The sequence below is a fragment of the Nilaparvata lugens genome, chromosome X, assembly GCF_014356525.2.
Source record: "Nilaparvata lugens isolate BPH chromosome X, ASM1435652v1, whole genome shotgun sequence".
In the NCBI taxonomy this organism is placed as follows: domain Eukaryota; kingdom Metazoa; phylum Arthropoda; class Insecta; order Hemiptera; family Delphacidae; genus Nilaparvata; species Nilaparvata lugens.
The window spans coordinates 95,908,376-95,924,409 of NC_052518.1; the positions used below are offsets into that span (position 1 = coordinate 95,908,376).

The 16,034-nt window shown below is 35.7% G+C and overlaps 1 protein-coding gene across 1 annotated transcript; it reads left to right on the plus strand.

Annotated features, from left to right (window-relative positions):
• The first annotated feature begins 1,103 nt into the window (after positions 1 to 1,103).
• Positions 1,104 to 11,286, plus strand: LOC120354699. The gene is made up of 3 exons (XM_039442125.1): positions 1,104 to 1,146; positions 6,952 to 7,083; positions 11,126 to 11,286. The coding sequence occupies exons 1-3, from the start codon at positions 1,104 to 1,106 to the stop codon at positions 11,284 to 11,286; spliced, it is 336 nt and encodes a 111-aa protein (XP_039298059.1).
• The last annotated feature ends 4,748 nt before the right edge of the window (positions 11,287 to 16,034 follow it).

The window sequence follows — 16,034 nt, forward strand, 5'->3', positions numbered from 1 at the left end:
CTAAATAAAAATTCGAGAACTTAATGTGAATCAGATATTTAATCATTCTTCAATTCGAATAATGATTCTAAATATCATCCATACAAATTGAAAAGCTCTTGCAAAACAATAAAGTACCTAAATTGCAAATCAATGATAGCCACTGTAACAGTTAAATTAAGACAATTTCTATTTTTTGTAAATTATTTCTGCCTTTCAAACCGGAAGCTATGTGACTCAGTGATCGTGCTCATAAGATATCGCCATAGAGAAACAATAGAATAACTAGATATCCCATCTCTATGTGATAGCATAGAGAAGAAATAGAGTAATTCCATGGAATAGGGCGTTTATGTCGCAACTTTTACTGTTAACTCAAGCTGATAGACCACGTAGTTGTTTTCCATGTAGACCAGGCAATGAATGCTCAAAAAAGGGTATAGAGGGAAAAGTTGGGAAGACAATTTTTGACCCCGCCGCTCTGTTTAGGGTAGTAAGGAGGTAAACATATCAAAAGTCTCCACCCCTACCCCCTGTGCTAAGAGAGTGGTGGTGGTTTAAAGGTACCATTTTTTGGTTTATCGCAGAAAACTCAAAAACTATGTATCCTAAGGACTTGACTTTTGAATAACAAATTGAAGCTTACATAATTTCCTACAATATTCATTCTACAACTTTTTTCATATCTCCTCTAGTTTTCGAAATATCCGCTCTTGAAGGTGTGACATTTTTGAAAAGAGCACGTTTGCCACAAAGTTTTTCCTATTATTGCTTTTATAACGTTTTAAGAATCGACGAGCAGAGTCCATGCTGATCATCAGCTTATGGAGCATTAAATTCTCTTTAATTTGATGTATGATTTCAAACTTTCACGAATTTCCCTAAACCTTTTGCAGCAGCTTTAGTGTTGAGTGTGAAATCTCCATTTTTGCAACAATAGACCAATTGACAAAGGAATTTGGAGAGAATGTTTTAAACAAAATTTTTGACTCTGCAGCTTTGTTGAGACTAGTTAGGAGGAGAACATATCAAAAGTCCCTATTCCTAACTCATGTGCTAAGATGAGGGTGGTTTAAAAGTTGCATTTTTCAGCGTTTTGATTCCACGCTCATATCTTGAGAATAATGGGTTTAATCGACATAACTAACATAAAAACTGATGCTTATGGTAGGTTTGTAGAACATTGAATTTTTGTTTGAAATGATGTATTATTTCCCTATTTTATGTTTTCCTTTCATTGTTATAGCAGTTTCAATGTAGGGGTGAAATTTTCATTGCTGCAACAATTGAACGTTTGACAATGACATTTCAAGGGAGTGTCTGTGACACAATTTTTGACTTTGCAGCTTTATTTGGACTAGCTAATAGTTGAACATAGCAAAAGGGCGCATCTTTATCCCCTCTATTGAAGGATTGGAACCGCTGCGTTAACACTTGTTGCAGCAACGAAAATTTCACCCCCTACATTGAAGCTGTTATAACAATGAAAGGAAAACATAGAATAGGGAAATAATACATCATTTCAAACAAAAATTCAATGTTCTACAAACCTACCATAAGCATCAGTTATTATGTTGCATTGTTGGAGAGTTATAAGCCCTAAAAGAGCAAAACATTGGATAAAAGCCTGTTATTTCAACAATTACATACTTTCAAGAGCGAATATCTCGGGAAATAGAGGATATATAAAATAAGTTGTGCAATTAATTTTGTAGAAAATTATGTACGCTTCAATTTGTTATATGACAGTCAAGTCCTTAGGATACATAGTTTTTGAGTTTTTGGGTAGGGGTGAGGACTTTTGATATGTTTACCTCCTTACTACCCCAAACAGAACGGCGGGGTCAAAAATTGTCTTCCCAACTTTTCCCTCTATAACCTTTCCTTGACTGGACTAATGAAGTTGTGTGACGCTGGTAGTCTCTCATACGGTGCCGTTCATACATTCTCACCCCAACAAAACAGTAAGAATCGACAATAATCGGCTCGAGTTGACAGTAAAAGTTGCGACATAAACGCCCTATGCCATGGAATATCTACTCACGCTATTTTGTCTCTATGCTATCGCTTAGATAAGTTTAGAATCATGCGTACTCCCGTTGGAAGGAAGACCACTCGAGCCAACTCCTCTGAATATGATTCGTGAGTTGAAAAATCGCTTCCTAGTGGTTCAGAACTTACCTAAAAATATAATAGGTCTATAAAATATAATAGTAGGTCTATTCATCTCTCTTAATCATTCGACTCCTACAAACCTAGAGCTCATGTGGGCATCATCGTTAGGAAAAAAATTCATCATAACGTATCCTATCCCTTCTACCCCACACTGATACAAGTTATTCCTCTCACAAACTTTCTTGTACTTTAAACCATAGTGTTGGAAAAGCTTAAATTTTCCTCTCTATTTTGTACCACAATTCTACAATTAGCATTTCGTTACCAGGCCTATAAATTTATAATATTCACTTACATCTTTGTATTTTTTTGCTGTTCATATTTTTTAATTTGCTTTAGTGTAGAGCCAATTAACTGTTTGTTCTTCAAAAGAAAGCAATGAGTTTGATTCAAGCAAACTCCTCAGCTTTAATACAAGATACAGGCTTGAAATTCCAGAATATAGCAATTTCAACTCTCAGTGAAGCTGGCTAATTCATGTTAATCAAATTATATAACTCTACAACTAACTAGTTGAAGATAAATTTACTCAATTTGAAAATAAAGTAATTTATTAATAACCAATGCCAAGGAATACTGTTTACTGCGAGGCTCTACTCACACTAGCATGACTCATCGTACAGCCCCACTCGCGGATACACCAGTCGTACCTTACGACTTGAGCATTGCCATTACAGTAGCCAGCAGCCGCACAACTTTTTTGAAACTGTAATTGTCGGCTTATTTTTATAAAGTTTTTTTCATTTTCAAGTTGGTACTTTTTAAGAATTATTATTATTTCAATTCCAACCTCACTTTATTGAAGATACTCGATGCTCGAGTCGCTTGGCGAACAGCATGTCGAGTCATTGAACAACTGAGTCCTTCAGTTGCAGTCTCAGAGAATCCGATACTGGAATCGCCTAATCTGAGTGTGTTCAAAACACATGATGCGTCGCTGAGAGACAAGTATCGAGTCGCTTCGTGATTTGAGTAGCGCTAGTGTTAGTAGAACCTAAATTCTGCACACTACTTACCTTCATGGGAAATCTACATGGATCATCATGCAATTATATTTGCATGAGAAATCTTAGTTGGAAAAATATAATGCCTTATTTATTCTCTCCAGCACACGAATGTAGCCAATTTTTTCAGTATCAACTAAGTTCTCAAAAAAATTTAGTATAACTCACTGGGTTTCTCCAATCTGCTTCCACTACTTTTCAAATCTATAGAAAGCAAGAGTGTATTAATTCCGAAATTGAATACAGAATCTTGTAGTTGCTTGCTAGATCATACTATGCAGTTTCTGAGCACTTGGAATAATAATAAATTAGAAAACATGCATTTCAAATTCGAGATTATAAACTCAACGATCCCACATTACTGTAAAAGAATTCTCACCCACCGACTCAGGACACACTCTTTACTGTGAGAAACCACTACTTTGACAATTACGAAATTGACGAGTCCTTTGACTGACTTGAAGACAAAAGCACATTACTTCACTAAAATTGTTATTCTAATACGACTATTTGAATTGAATTGAATTTTTATTCTCAATAATATAATATGTTAAGATGTTTGAGTCGTTGAAATAATGATCAAATGATTTTCTAAATTCCGAAGAAAGTCGAATTTAATGTCAATTTAACAAAGTTATGTTAAAAGTCAAAGTAATGTCAATATATTTCTTCGCATATCACAGGATTGAATCTCTCTTAGCATCGACTAAATAATAATAGTTCAACATCTGTTGCTAGGGAACTATAATAATAAGAATATGAAAACTACAATGAACAAGTGCATAACAAAATAATACTTTGGTAATATAAAAGAGAACACATTCTTATGCTTGAGTAATAATAGTAGTCTAACAGGAGTAATAGTATAAATTATGATGAGAATATACACACCAGCACATACAATCAATCTTATGGATTGAAGAAGCTAGTGAAAATTTGAACATAATTCACTCTAAACAGGAGAATATTTAATTGAATAATAATTCTCCAGACATGAGGACATCAAACGGAAATTACATAGACTGTCAAACGAAAATAATATGTATTGAAAAAGTAATGAGTAAAATTCAGTACAGTACTGGACGTCAGCGTGAAAGAATACGTTAATCAGTTTGTGAATGTGATTTATGAGCCATGTTGTGTGCTAGTCAACCAGAAATATATTCCATGACATCAAAACTTTGTAATGCAACGAAAAAGATTGAATTTATTGAATATCAAAAATCCTCCACTGTTCTTCTACCTTTCTCTACTGCCATTATTACGTGAAACTCACTATGGGTTTTCTTCCTACTTTGATTCAGACCATTATGATGGGGTAATATTATTGACACAGTGCATACCGGATGTGCGAGCTTGGTCGCTCGGCGCCAATTCTTATCTAGATCAGATAGGCAGGCATTCTTTATACTATACACTGATCATCAGCTCCATGCTGTATCTCTCTCTCTCTCTCTCTCATTCTAAATTACTACGTCTCGACCTCTAGACGATAATATCATGGTTTATATTAATGATATTACTAAAAAAATAAATTTCAATTGAAACAATAACCTTAATTCGATGTTTATGATAAAAGTAATGTTTCATGATATTAAAAGAATTAATTATCTCCGTTACCGTACTTCGTCAGAGTTGAAATTATCCATTCTCATTCATAAAACATCGAGATAGATTAGATTGATATGTCAAAAGAAATGAAATTACTGGAAATTACTAACCTGAAAAAATTTACCTTTAACAGCAAACTACAATCGTCATTGCTATTGCTTTCAAAAGCTAATTATATGCTTGAATTTGTCTGTTCCATAACTAGAATATTTCCAAAATATCTAATATCCTTTTTTAATTGCAATGTAGAAATCACTAAGCTTTATCACAATAATTGAAGATTTTGAGAAGTTATCAATAATTATCAAAACTCAAGGAAGTAAGTGTGAATGACAATATTTTAATTAGAAAGTTTTTGAAAATAAACTAATGAAAAGTTCAATATGACACTTGAAAATGTAATGTAACCCACACATAACAATGAAAATAAAGCTATTGATGTAGGCTACAGCTTCTAGTCATTATTGTTATTGACTACATCATCGAAATATTATAAAGAGATATAATAGAGATCTCAATTATTCATTGCAATACGGTATTTGAAAAACTTTGGGAAATAGGTTAATTACTCAATTTTTAGCTAATTGCACGTTGCAGGACAGGCACAATTAACTTACATGAGATTTTCTCCTGAGATCTGAATTAAAAGGTTTTGTGAATGAAACAAAAGAAACTTCTGCTACGGTTGTGTTAATACTCACAACAAATAAATCATTCATTCATGAAAGAGAGTACAGTAGAGCAAAATAGAACAAAATACAATTTTATTAGTCATTCATTATAGCATATGCCTTTTCTCTATGGTACTAAGGAGTGGTTCTAGAGTGCATGTGCTACCAAAGTTGAGCGAGATAATTACCATAAACGTTTATTAGCTGTACTCAATTCTTTTTGATGAATGCTATATCATAGAGAAGAGATAGCATAAGTTGTTCAACTGTGGTAGCCCATGTACTCTAGTATGAGTCCTTAGTACCTTCTAGTCTTCTAGTACTGTCTTTCTAGTCTGTTGATACTCACAACAAATACATCGATTTATCCATAGAAGAGAGTGCATTAGAGCAAAATGGAACACCAAACAATAATATAAGTAATTCATTATATTTACATTTTCGAGCTTTATAGTGAGATTCTCTCCCGAACTGACAGCATTACGCGGTATTGGTTTGACAATTATTCCAGTACTCTAGTGTGATTCCTTAGTACCCTCTGCTCTAGGTACTATGCATATACTTAGGGTAACCGTCCACTGGAGCCATATTCAACCGATCCGTTCGTCCGTTGGATCAGACGAATCTGCCGGCCGAATATGGTCGTCCATTGGAACCGTTTGTCAGTCTAGTTCAGTAGTTGTCTGGTTGCCAATTATTGAGTTAACTACTATTATAGCCACCAAAATTCTTCATAAACAATGAATATATTGAGATTTTGAAAATTGAATAAACAAATAGGCCCATCCACTAAATTGATTATTCATTACATTAATCTTCCTTTCAGATCCTATTTGTTCAGCAGTCTTTGTTCACAGATTTTTTTGAACATAATCACGATGATATCTTTTGTCTCCCATATCCCACAATGGAACATGCACTTGAACCAAACTTATCAACTTTTCATTGTCCATAGTTACAACTTCATGAAACAGATCAACTTAAAAAAAAACAAAAACAAACAAGACTGTGAAACAATTTTAGGTTAGAAACTCTTTGTTATGTCAGCTCGACTAGTTAGTTCGGCCAGATAGAGCTGGAAAATCCCATTCAATTCGGATCGAAAAATTGATCGGCCAGAGTGGACGAGTTCGTTAGTTTTCAGCTGATGCTGGTTTGAACGAAATCGGTTCTAGTGGACGGCCCACCCTATACTGCAGTGATCCTTATTCTAGTTAGAGTGCTTGCATAGCACTATAGAAATCCCCTGTTCAAACGTGTACATCGCCAAAAGTTTCTGACCAGGCACCAGGACACTCCCGTGTTATCGGATGGACACATTAAATTGTCCGTCCCAGCTGTAGCATGACAGTCGTTAGGCTCACTGACCGCTTAGATTATATATTCAGGCGAGGTGGAACTTCTGTCAGGGACTCCCTACCAATAAAAGCCATGCGATTATTATTATTATACCTATGCTATCTTTTCTGTATGATTATATTCAATTGATGCATGTGAATGTATTTTTTCAGCGCCGAGCCTCCCACTTTTCGCAGCCAGGACAGGCGCATATTCACATCCGCTGTCGATGGGTGCCATGATGGGTGCAGGTACCCATGTGGAGGCCGGAGCGGGTGCTGCGTTTTCCCCGCCGACCACATTATGTAAGTACAATCATAAAGATACCTTTTGAATCTACTACCCTATATACATGTAGTAATCATCTATCTCTTCTCCTTCTTCCTTTAGCACTACAGTCCTATGTGGTTCTTGGCTTCCATGACAATTCTTTCCCATCTGACTACCATCACCAGCAATTACTATCATTCTTCTATCCCCTAATTCCCAAAACTCGCAGAACTCTCTTCACATCTTCCAGCCACCACCACCTTGGTCACCCTTTTCTTCTTGTGCCTCCATCCAATGTGGCCATGAGCAATGTTTCCCTTCACTATTCATCCTCTCAACATATCTGTCCAAGCCAGTCAGGACTTTATGAAACTTACAATATATTCCCTTCCAAGTATTGAATCTTAAAATTCTTAGAATCTTAAAATCCACAATGCATCAATGCAAGAGGTTGAGGAAGTTTCCCCTTACTCATATATATATAAACATCAAAACACTATTTTCTCATTTCTCAGAATCTTCCAAACGTATTGGTAATCCGAAGAACTAGTCTTCACACACAGACCTCAGGTCCATGTGAAGATCATTCCTGAATGAAAGCACTGTCAGTTCACAACTCTCCCCTGATAAATTCAATCCTGATGATTTATGGATCTCAATCATGATCAAAACTAGGAACTAGTATGTATCAAAACTAGGATTGAGATTTTTGAGGATCACTTTCTATTTGGTTCAGTGTCAACTATTTTGTTTGACTTTTTTATTGTAAAAAAATATTATTCTTATGTATGAGTTCTTGTGAGAGTATGTAGAACTGACAGCAGATTGTGAATCATATTGTTTTGTTTTTTTATGAGCATAAAGGACTTATTGAATTTTTTGAATTGAATTTGAATTTGAATTTCAAGATCTTAAAATCCGAAAATCTCGAACTCTTCAAATTTATGAATCTATAAAAATCTTTAAATCTTGAAAAATCACAAAATTCTTGAAGAATCCTAAAGAATCAATCCTTAAATCTCAAAATTTTCTTAATCTATAATAGTCCAGTCAAATGGTCGTTTTTCAGGAAACAGCCCTTAAAGATTTTTTCTCCACGGTTCTATATGTATTTTGGGGCGCTGAATTTGAATCTGAGATTCGCTGACACGCCAGAGGGTGGCTTCACCCCCAAATACCCCAAAAATTTCGGACTTTTTTCAATTCTCCCATTTTATCTCGTGAACCTCGAGTTTCTAAAGAAAAATCATTCCTGACAAAATTAAGGAGAATAAAATGTCCAATAAATTGAGTCGTCACGCAGGATTCTACCATTTTTGGTTCCGGAGCTACGAATTTTCAAAAAAGGGGTATTTTTCAAGGGGTTTTCTAAATTATGCAAACCTACCACTACTACCCTATACAACATGGATATTTTCCTAGTATAGATTAAAAAACCACACATCACGTGGAAGAACAATTCATTATGAACAGGATTTCTTAGGAATTTTCGAATTTAGTAGTTGTGGGAGGGGGAATATATCCAAAAATAGAGAATCATGTCCTACATCCAAAATACAAAATTTTCATTATAATACCTTCTCAAGGCGTTCCTTACAAAAAAATACATATTTCAGCTGAAATCATCTCACGCAGGTTATTTCTATGAGAATCACCCGTTAGAAACATTTAATTTCAGTATTTCCTAGTGGGCGGCATGTCATAAGGATATGTCAAGGATCAAAACTTTTAACACATAACTTTTGACAGAATGATCAGATCTCCTCGTACTACAGCTCCTTCTTCTCAGCTCGTCAAGGCGGTTCAAAATCATGATGTATCATAATTGAAAATCGATGGAAAAATAAAAAAATCCCCTTTTAGTGTATTTTAGCCCCCTATTTAAATTCACAGAAAAATGGCCAATTTCTTTATTCATAACTGTGTATTTCGGTAACCCGAAATGATAAAAAATGGTACTTGGTCTTGATTTGTAGAACAGAATCTTCTCTTTCATGTGAGGTGAATGAATTTCGTAAAAATATAATCTTGAGATAAGATACGTTTGATTCAACAAAATCAGGAAATTTGGGATATTTTCCTCATTTTCACAGTCTAGACAGTTTTTCGATAATAAACAGTCATGCAAGATGGGTTTAAGGCACCGTAGATTATAGACCAGTTAATTCTCTTTCATTTGGAACCAATTGAAAGTTTCTTTCATGTATCTTACTCGTTTTAGAGACTCTTGAATAACAGTAAAATTGCAGAATGAATGACAAAATGAAAATAATCATATTTTCAATTGGCTGTAACTTTGAACTTTATTGAAATCAGGAGAACGATTCATGGGAGCGGAAAGCGGAGAAAATTCTCTACAACATTAACTACTTTTTCGACTTTTTATCTAAAGTGTTTCACGAGATATGCAACTTTGGATATGCAAGACTGTGGAAATGATTAACGAATAAGAATTTTTTTGCATATTCAAAGAAGCATATCTTGTAAAAAACTTTGGATAAAGAATCGAAAAAGTAGTCAAGGCTGTAGAGAATTTCCTTCTCTCTTCGCTCCCATAAATCGTTTTTCTGTTGTCAATATGGTTCAAAAATTACAGATAATTGAAAAAATGATCATTTTCATTTTCTCATTTTCTCTGCAAATCTACTGTTATTCAAGAGTCTCTAGAACGAGTAAGATACATGATAGAAACTTGCGATTGGTTTCAAATGGAAGAGAATTACATGGTGTATAAGCAATGGTGCCTTGAACCCATCTTGCATGACTTTTTATTATCGAAAAACTGTCTAGACTGTGGAAATGAGGAAAATATAGTCTTCTAGTACTGTCCTTCTAGTCTGTTAATACTCACAACAAATACATCGATTTATCCATAGAAGAGAGTGCATTAGAGCAAAATGGAACACCAAACAATAATATAAGTAATTCATTATATTTACATTTTCGAGCTTTATAGTGAGATTCTCTCCCGAACTGACAGCATTACGCGGTATTGGTTTGACAATTATTCCAGTACTCTAGTGTGATTCCTTAGTACTCTCTGCTCTAGGTTCTTTGCATATACTTGGGGTAACCGTCTACTGGAGCCATATTCAACCGATCTGTTCGTCCGTTGGATCAGACAAATCTGCCGGCCGAATATGGTCATCCATTGGAACCGTTTGTCAGTCCAGTTCAGTGGTTGTCTGGTTGCCAATTATTGAATTAACTACTATTATAGCCACCAAAATTCTTCATAAACGATGAATTTATTAAGATTTTGAAAATTGAATAAACAAATAGGCCCATCCACTAAATTGATTATTCATTACATTAATCTTACTTTCAGATCCTATTTGTTCAGCAGTCTTTGTTCACAGATTCCTTTGAACATAATAACGATGAAATCTTTTGTCTTCCATATCCCACAATGGAACATGCTCTTGAACCAAACTTATCAACTTTTCATTGTCCATAGTTACAACTTCATGAAACAGATCAACTTAAAAAACAAAACAAAAACAAACAAGACTGTGAACAAATTTAGGTTAGAAACTCTTTGTTTTGTCAGCTCGACTAGTTAGTTTGGCCAGATAGAGCTGGGAAATCCCATTCAATTCGGATCGAAAAATTGATCGGCCAGAGACGGCCGTGCACGGCCTGTTGCAATGGCCGAGCATCTATTCCTTTCTCAGTTGAGAGATTGTACTGACGAGTTCGATAGTTTTCAGCTGATGCTGGTTTTGACGAAATCGGTTCTAGTGGACGGCCCACCCTATACCTCAGTGATCCGTGTTCTAGTTAGAGTGCTTGCATAGCACTCTAGAAATCCCCTGCTCAAACTTGTACATCGCCAAAAGTTTCTGACCAGGCCCCAGGACACTCCCGTGTTATCGGATGGACACATTAAATTGTCCATCCCAGCTGTAGCATGACAGTCGTTAGGCTCACTGACCGCTTGGATTATATATTCAGGCGAGGTGGAACTTCTGTCAGGGACTCCCTACCAATAAAAGTGATGCAATTATTATTATTATACCTATGCTATCTTTTCTGTATGATTATATTCAATTGATGTATGTGAATGTATTTTTTCAGCGCCGACCCTCCCACCTTTCTCAGCCAGGACAGGCGCATATTCACATCCGCTGTCGATGGGTGCCATGATGGGTGCAGGTACCCATGTGGAGGCCGGAGCGGGTGCTGCGTTTTCCCCGCCGACCACATTATGTAAGTACAATCATAAAGATACCTTTTGAATCTACTACCGTATATACATGTAGTGATCATCTATCTCTTCTCCTTCTTCCTTTAGCACTACAGTCCTATGTGGTTCTTGGCTTCCATGACAATTCTTTCCCATCTGACTACCATCACCAGCAATTACTATCATTCTTCTATCCCCTAATTCCCAAAACTCGCAGAACTCTCTTCACATCTTCCAGCCACCACCACCTTGGTCACCCTTTTCTTCTTGTGCCTCCATCCAATGTGGCCATGAGCAATGTTTCCCTTCACTATTCATCCTCTCAACATATCTGTCCAAGCCAGTCACGACTTTATGAAACTTACAATATAATCCCTTCAAAGTATTGAATCTTAAAATTCTTAGAATCTTAAATTCCACAATGCATCAATGCAAGAGGTTGAGGAAGTTTCTCCTTACTCATATATATACAAACATCAAAACACTATTTTCTCATTTCTCGGAATCTTCCAAACGTATTGGTAATCTGAAGAACTAGTCTTCACACACAGACCTCAGGTCCATGTGAAGATCATTCCTGAATGAAAGCACTGTCAGTTCACAACTCTCCCCTGATAAATTCAATCCTGATGATTTATGGATCTCAATCATGATCAAAACTAGGAACTAGTATGTATCAAAACTAGGATTAAGATTTTTGAGGATCACTTTCTATTTGGTTCAGTGTCAACTATTTTGTTTGACTTTTTTATTGTAAAAAAATATTATTCTTATGTATGAGTTCTTGTGAGAGTATGTAGAACTGACAGCAGATTGTGAATCATATTGTTTTGTTTTTTTATGAGCATAAAGGACTTATTGAATTTTTTGAATTGAATTTGAATTTGAATTTCAAGATCTTAAAATCCGAAAATCTCGAACTCTTCAAATTTATGAATTTATAAAAATCTTTAAATCTTGAAAAATCACAAAATTCTTGAAGAATCCTGAAGAATCAATCCTTAAATCTCAAAATTTTCTTAATCTATAATTAATAGTCCAGTCAAATGGTCGTTTTTCAGGAAACAGCCCTTAAAGATTTTTTCTCCACGGTTCTATATGTATTTTGGGGCACTGAATTTGAATCTGAGATTCGCTGACACGCCAGAGGGTGGCTTCACCCCCAAATACCCCAAAAATTTCGGACTTTTTTCAATTCTCCCATTTTATCTCGTGAACCTCGAGTTTCTAAAGAAAAATCATTCCTGACAAAATTAAGGAGAATAAAATGTCCAATAAATTGAGTCGTCACGCAGGATTCTACCATTTTTGGTTCCGGAGCTACGAATTTTCAAAAAAGGGGTATTTTTCAAGGGGTTTTCTAAATTATGCAAACCTACCACTACTACCCTATACAACATGGATATTTTCCTAGTATAGATTAAAAAACCACACATCACGTGGAAGAACAATTCATTATGAACAGGATTTCTTAGGAATTTTCGAATTTAGTAGTTGTGGGAGGGGGAATATATCCAAAAATAGAGAATCATGTCCTACATCCAAAATACAAAATTTTCATTATAATACCTTCTCAAGGCGTTCCTTACAAAAAAATACATATTTCAGCTGAAATCATCTCACGCAGGTTATTTCTATGAGAATCACCCGTTAGAAACATTTAATTTCAGTATTTCCTAGTGGGCGGCATGTCATAAGGATATGTCAAGGATCAAAACTTTTACCACATAACTTTTGACAGAATGATCAGATCTCCTCGTACTACAGCTCCTTCTTCTCAGCTCGTCAAGGCGGTTCAAAATCATGATGTATCATAATTGAAAATCGATGGAAAAATAAAAAAATCCCCTTTTAGTGTATTTTAGCCCCCTATTTAAATTCACAGAAAAATGGCCAATTTCTTTATTCATAACTGTGTATTTCGGTAACCCGAAATGATAAAAAATGGTACTTGGTCTTGATTTGTAGAACAGAATCTTCTCTTTCATGTGAGGTGAATGAATTTCGTAAAAATATAATCTTGAGATAAGATACGTTTGATTCAACAAAATCAGGAAATTTGGGATATTTTCCTCATTTTCACAGTCTAGACAGTTTTTCGATAATAAACAGTCATGCAAGATGGGTTTAAGGCACCGTAGATTATAGACCAGTTAATTCTCTTTCATTTGGAACCAATTGAAAGTTTCTTTCATGTATCTTACTCGTTTTAGAGACTCTTGAATAACAGTAAAATTGCAGAAAGAATGACAAAATGAAAATAATCATATTTTCAATTGGCTGTAACTTTGAACTTTATTGAAATCAGGAAAACGATTCATGGGAGCGGAAAGCGGAGAAAATTCTCTACAACAATAACTACTTTTTCGACTTTTTATCTAAAGTGTTTCACGAGATATGCAACTTTGGATATGCAAGACTGTGGAAATGATTAACGAATAAGAATTTTTTTGCATATTCAAAGAAGCATATCTTGTAAAAAACTTTGGATAAAGAATCGAAAAAGTAGTCAAGGCTGTAGAGAATTTCCTTCTCTCTTCGCTCCCATAAATCGTTTTTCTGTTGTCAATATGGTTCAAAAATTACAGATAATTGAAAAAATGATCATTTTCATTTTCTCATTTTCTCTGCAAATCTACTGTTATTCAAGAGTCTCTAAAACGAGTAAGATACATGATAGAAACTTGCGATTGGTTTCAAATGGAAGAGAATTACATGGTGTATAAGCAATGGTGCCTTGCACCCATCTTGCATGACTTTTTATTATCGAAAAACTGTCTAGACTGTGGAAATGAGGGAAATATAGTCTTCTAGTACTGTCCTTCTAGTCTGTTAATACTCACAACAAATACATCGATTTATCCATAGAAGAGAGTGCATTAGAGCAAAATGGAACACCAAACAATAATATAAGTAATTCATTATATTTACATTTTCGAGCTTTATAGTGAGATTCTCTCCCGAACTGACAGCATTACGCGGTATTGGTTTGACAATTATTCCAGTACTCTAGTGTGATTCCTTAGTACCCTCTGCTCTAGGTTCTTTGCATATACTTAGGGTAACCGTCCACTGGAGCCATATTCAACCGATCCGTTCGTCCGTTGGATCAGACAAATCTGCCGGCCGAATATGGTCATCCATTGGAACCGTTTGTCAGTCCAGTTCAGTGGTTGTCTGGTTGCCAATTATTGAATTAACTACTATTATAGCCACCAAAATTCTTCATAAACGATGAATTTATTAAGATTTTGAAAATTGAATAAACAAATAGGCCCATCCACTAAATTGATTATTCATTACATTAATCTTACTTTCAGATCCTATTTGTTCAGCAGTCTTTGTTCACAGATTCCTTTGAACATAATAACGATGAAATCTTTTGTCTTCCATATCCCACAATGGAACATGCTCTTGAACCAAACTTATCAACTTTTCATTGTCCATAGTTACAACTTCATGAAACAGATCAACTTAAAAAACAAAACAAAAACAAACAAGACTGTGAACAAATTTAGGTTAGAAACTCTTTGTTTTGTCAGCTCGACTAGTTAGTTTGGCCAGATAGAGCTGGAAATCCCATTCAATTCGGATCGAAAAATTGATCGGCCAGAGACGGCCGTGCACGGCCTGTTGCAATGGCCGAGCATCTATTCCTTTCTCAGTTGAGAGATTGTACTGACGAGTTCGATAGTTTTCAGCTGATGCTGGTTTTGACGAAATCGGTTCTAGTGGACGGCCCACCCTATACCTCAGTGATCCGTGTTCTAGTTAGAGTGCTTGCATAGCACTCTAGAAATCCCCTGCTCAAACTTGTACATCGCCAAAAGTTTCTGACCAGGCACCAGGACACTCCCGTGTTTTGTCCATCCCAGCTGTAGCATGACAGTCGTTAGGCTCACTGACCGCTTGGATTATATATTCAGGCGAGGTGGAACTTCTGTCAGGGACTCCCTACCAATAAAAGTGATGCAATTATTATTATTATACCTTTGCTATCTTTTCTGTATGATTATATTCAATTGATGTATGTGAATGTATTTTTTCAGCGCCGACCCTCCCACCTTTCTCAGCCAGGACAGGCGCATATTCACATCCGCTGTCGATGGGTGCCATGATGGGTGCAGGTACCCATGTGGAGGCCGGAGCGGGTGCTGCGTTTTCCCCGCCGACCACATTATGTAAGTACAATCATAAAGATACCTTTTGAATCTACTACCGTATATACATGTAGTAATCATCTATCTCTTCTCCTTCTTCCTTTAGCACTACAGTCCTATGTGGTTCTTGGCTTCCATGACAATTCTTTCCCATCTGACTACCATCACCAGCAATTACTATCATTCTTCTATCCCCTAATTCCCAAAACTCGCAGAACTCTCTTCACATCTTCCAGCCACCACCACCTTGGTCACCCTTTTCTTCTTGTGCCTCCATCCAATGTGGCCATGAGCAATGTTTCCCTTCACTATTCATCCTCTCAACATATCTGTCCAAGCCAGTCACGACTTTATGAAACTTACAATATAATCCCTTCAAAGTATTGAATCTTAAAATTCTTAGAATCTTAAATTCCACAATGCATCAATGCAAGAGGTTGAGGAAGTTTCTCCTTACTCATATATATACAAACATCAAAACACTATTTTCTCATTTCTCGGAATCTTCCAAACGTATTGGTAATCTGAAGAACTAGTCTTCACACACAGACCTCAGGTCCATGTGAAGATCATTCCTGAATGAAAGCACTGTCAGTTCACAACTCTCCCCTGATAAATTCAATCCTGATGATTTATGGAT

Bases quoted from the DNA above. Each gene is read 5' to 3' on its own strand.
- LOC120354699 (XM_039442125.1), top strand. From the start codon at position 1,104: ATGGGTTTAATCGACATAACTAACATAAAAACTGATGCTTATG. The intron at 1,147-6,951 runs GTAGGTTTGTAG...GTATTTTTTCAG, and splicing joins CATAAAAACTGATGCTTATG to CGCCGAGCCTCCCACTTTTC. The intron at 7,084-11,125 runs GTAAGTACAATC...GTATTTTTTCAG, and splicing joins TTCCCCGCCGACCACATTAT to CGCCGACCCTCCCACCTTTC.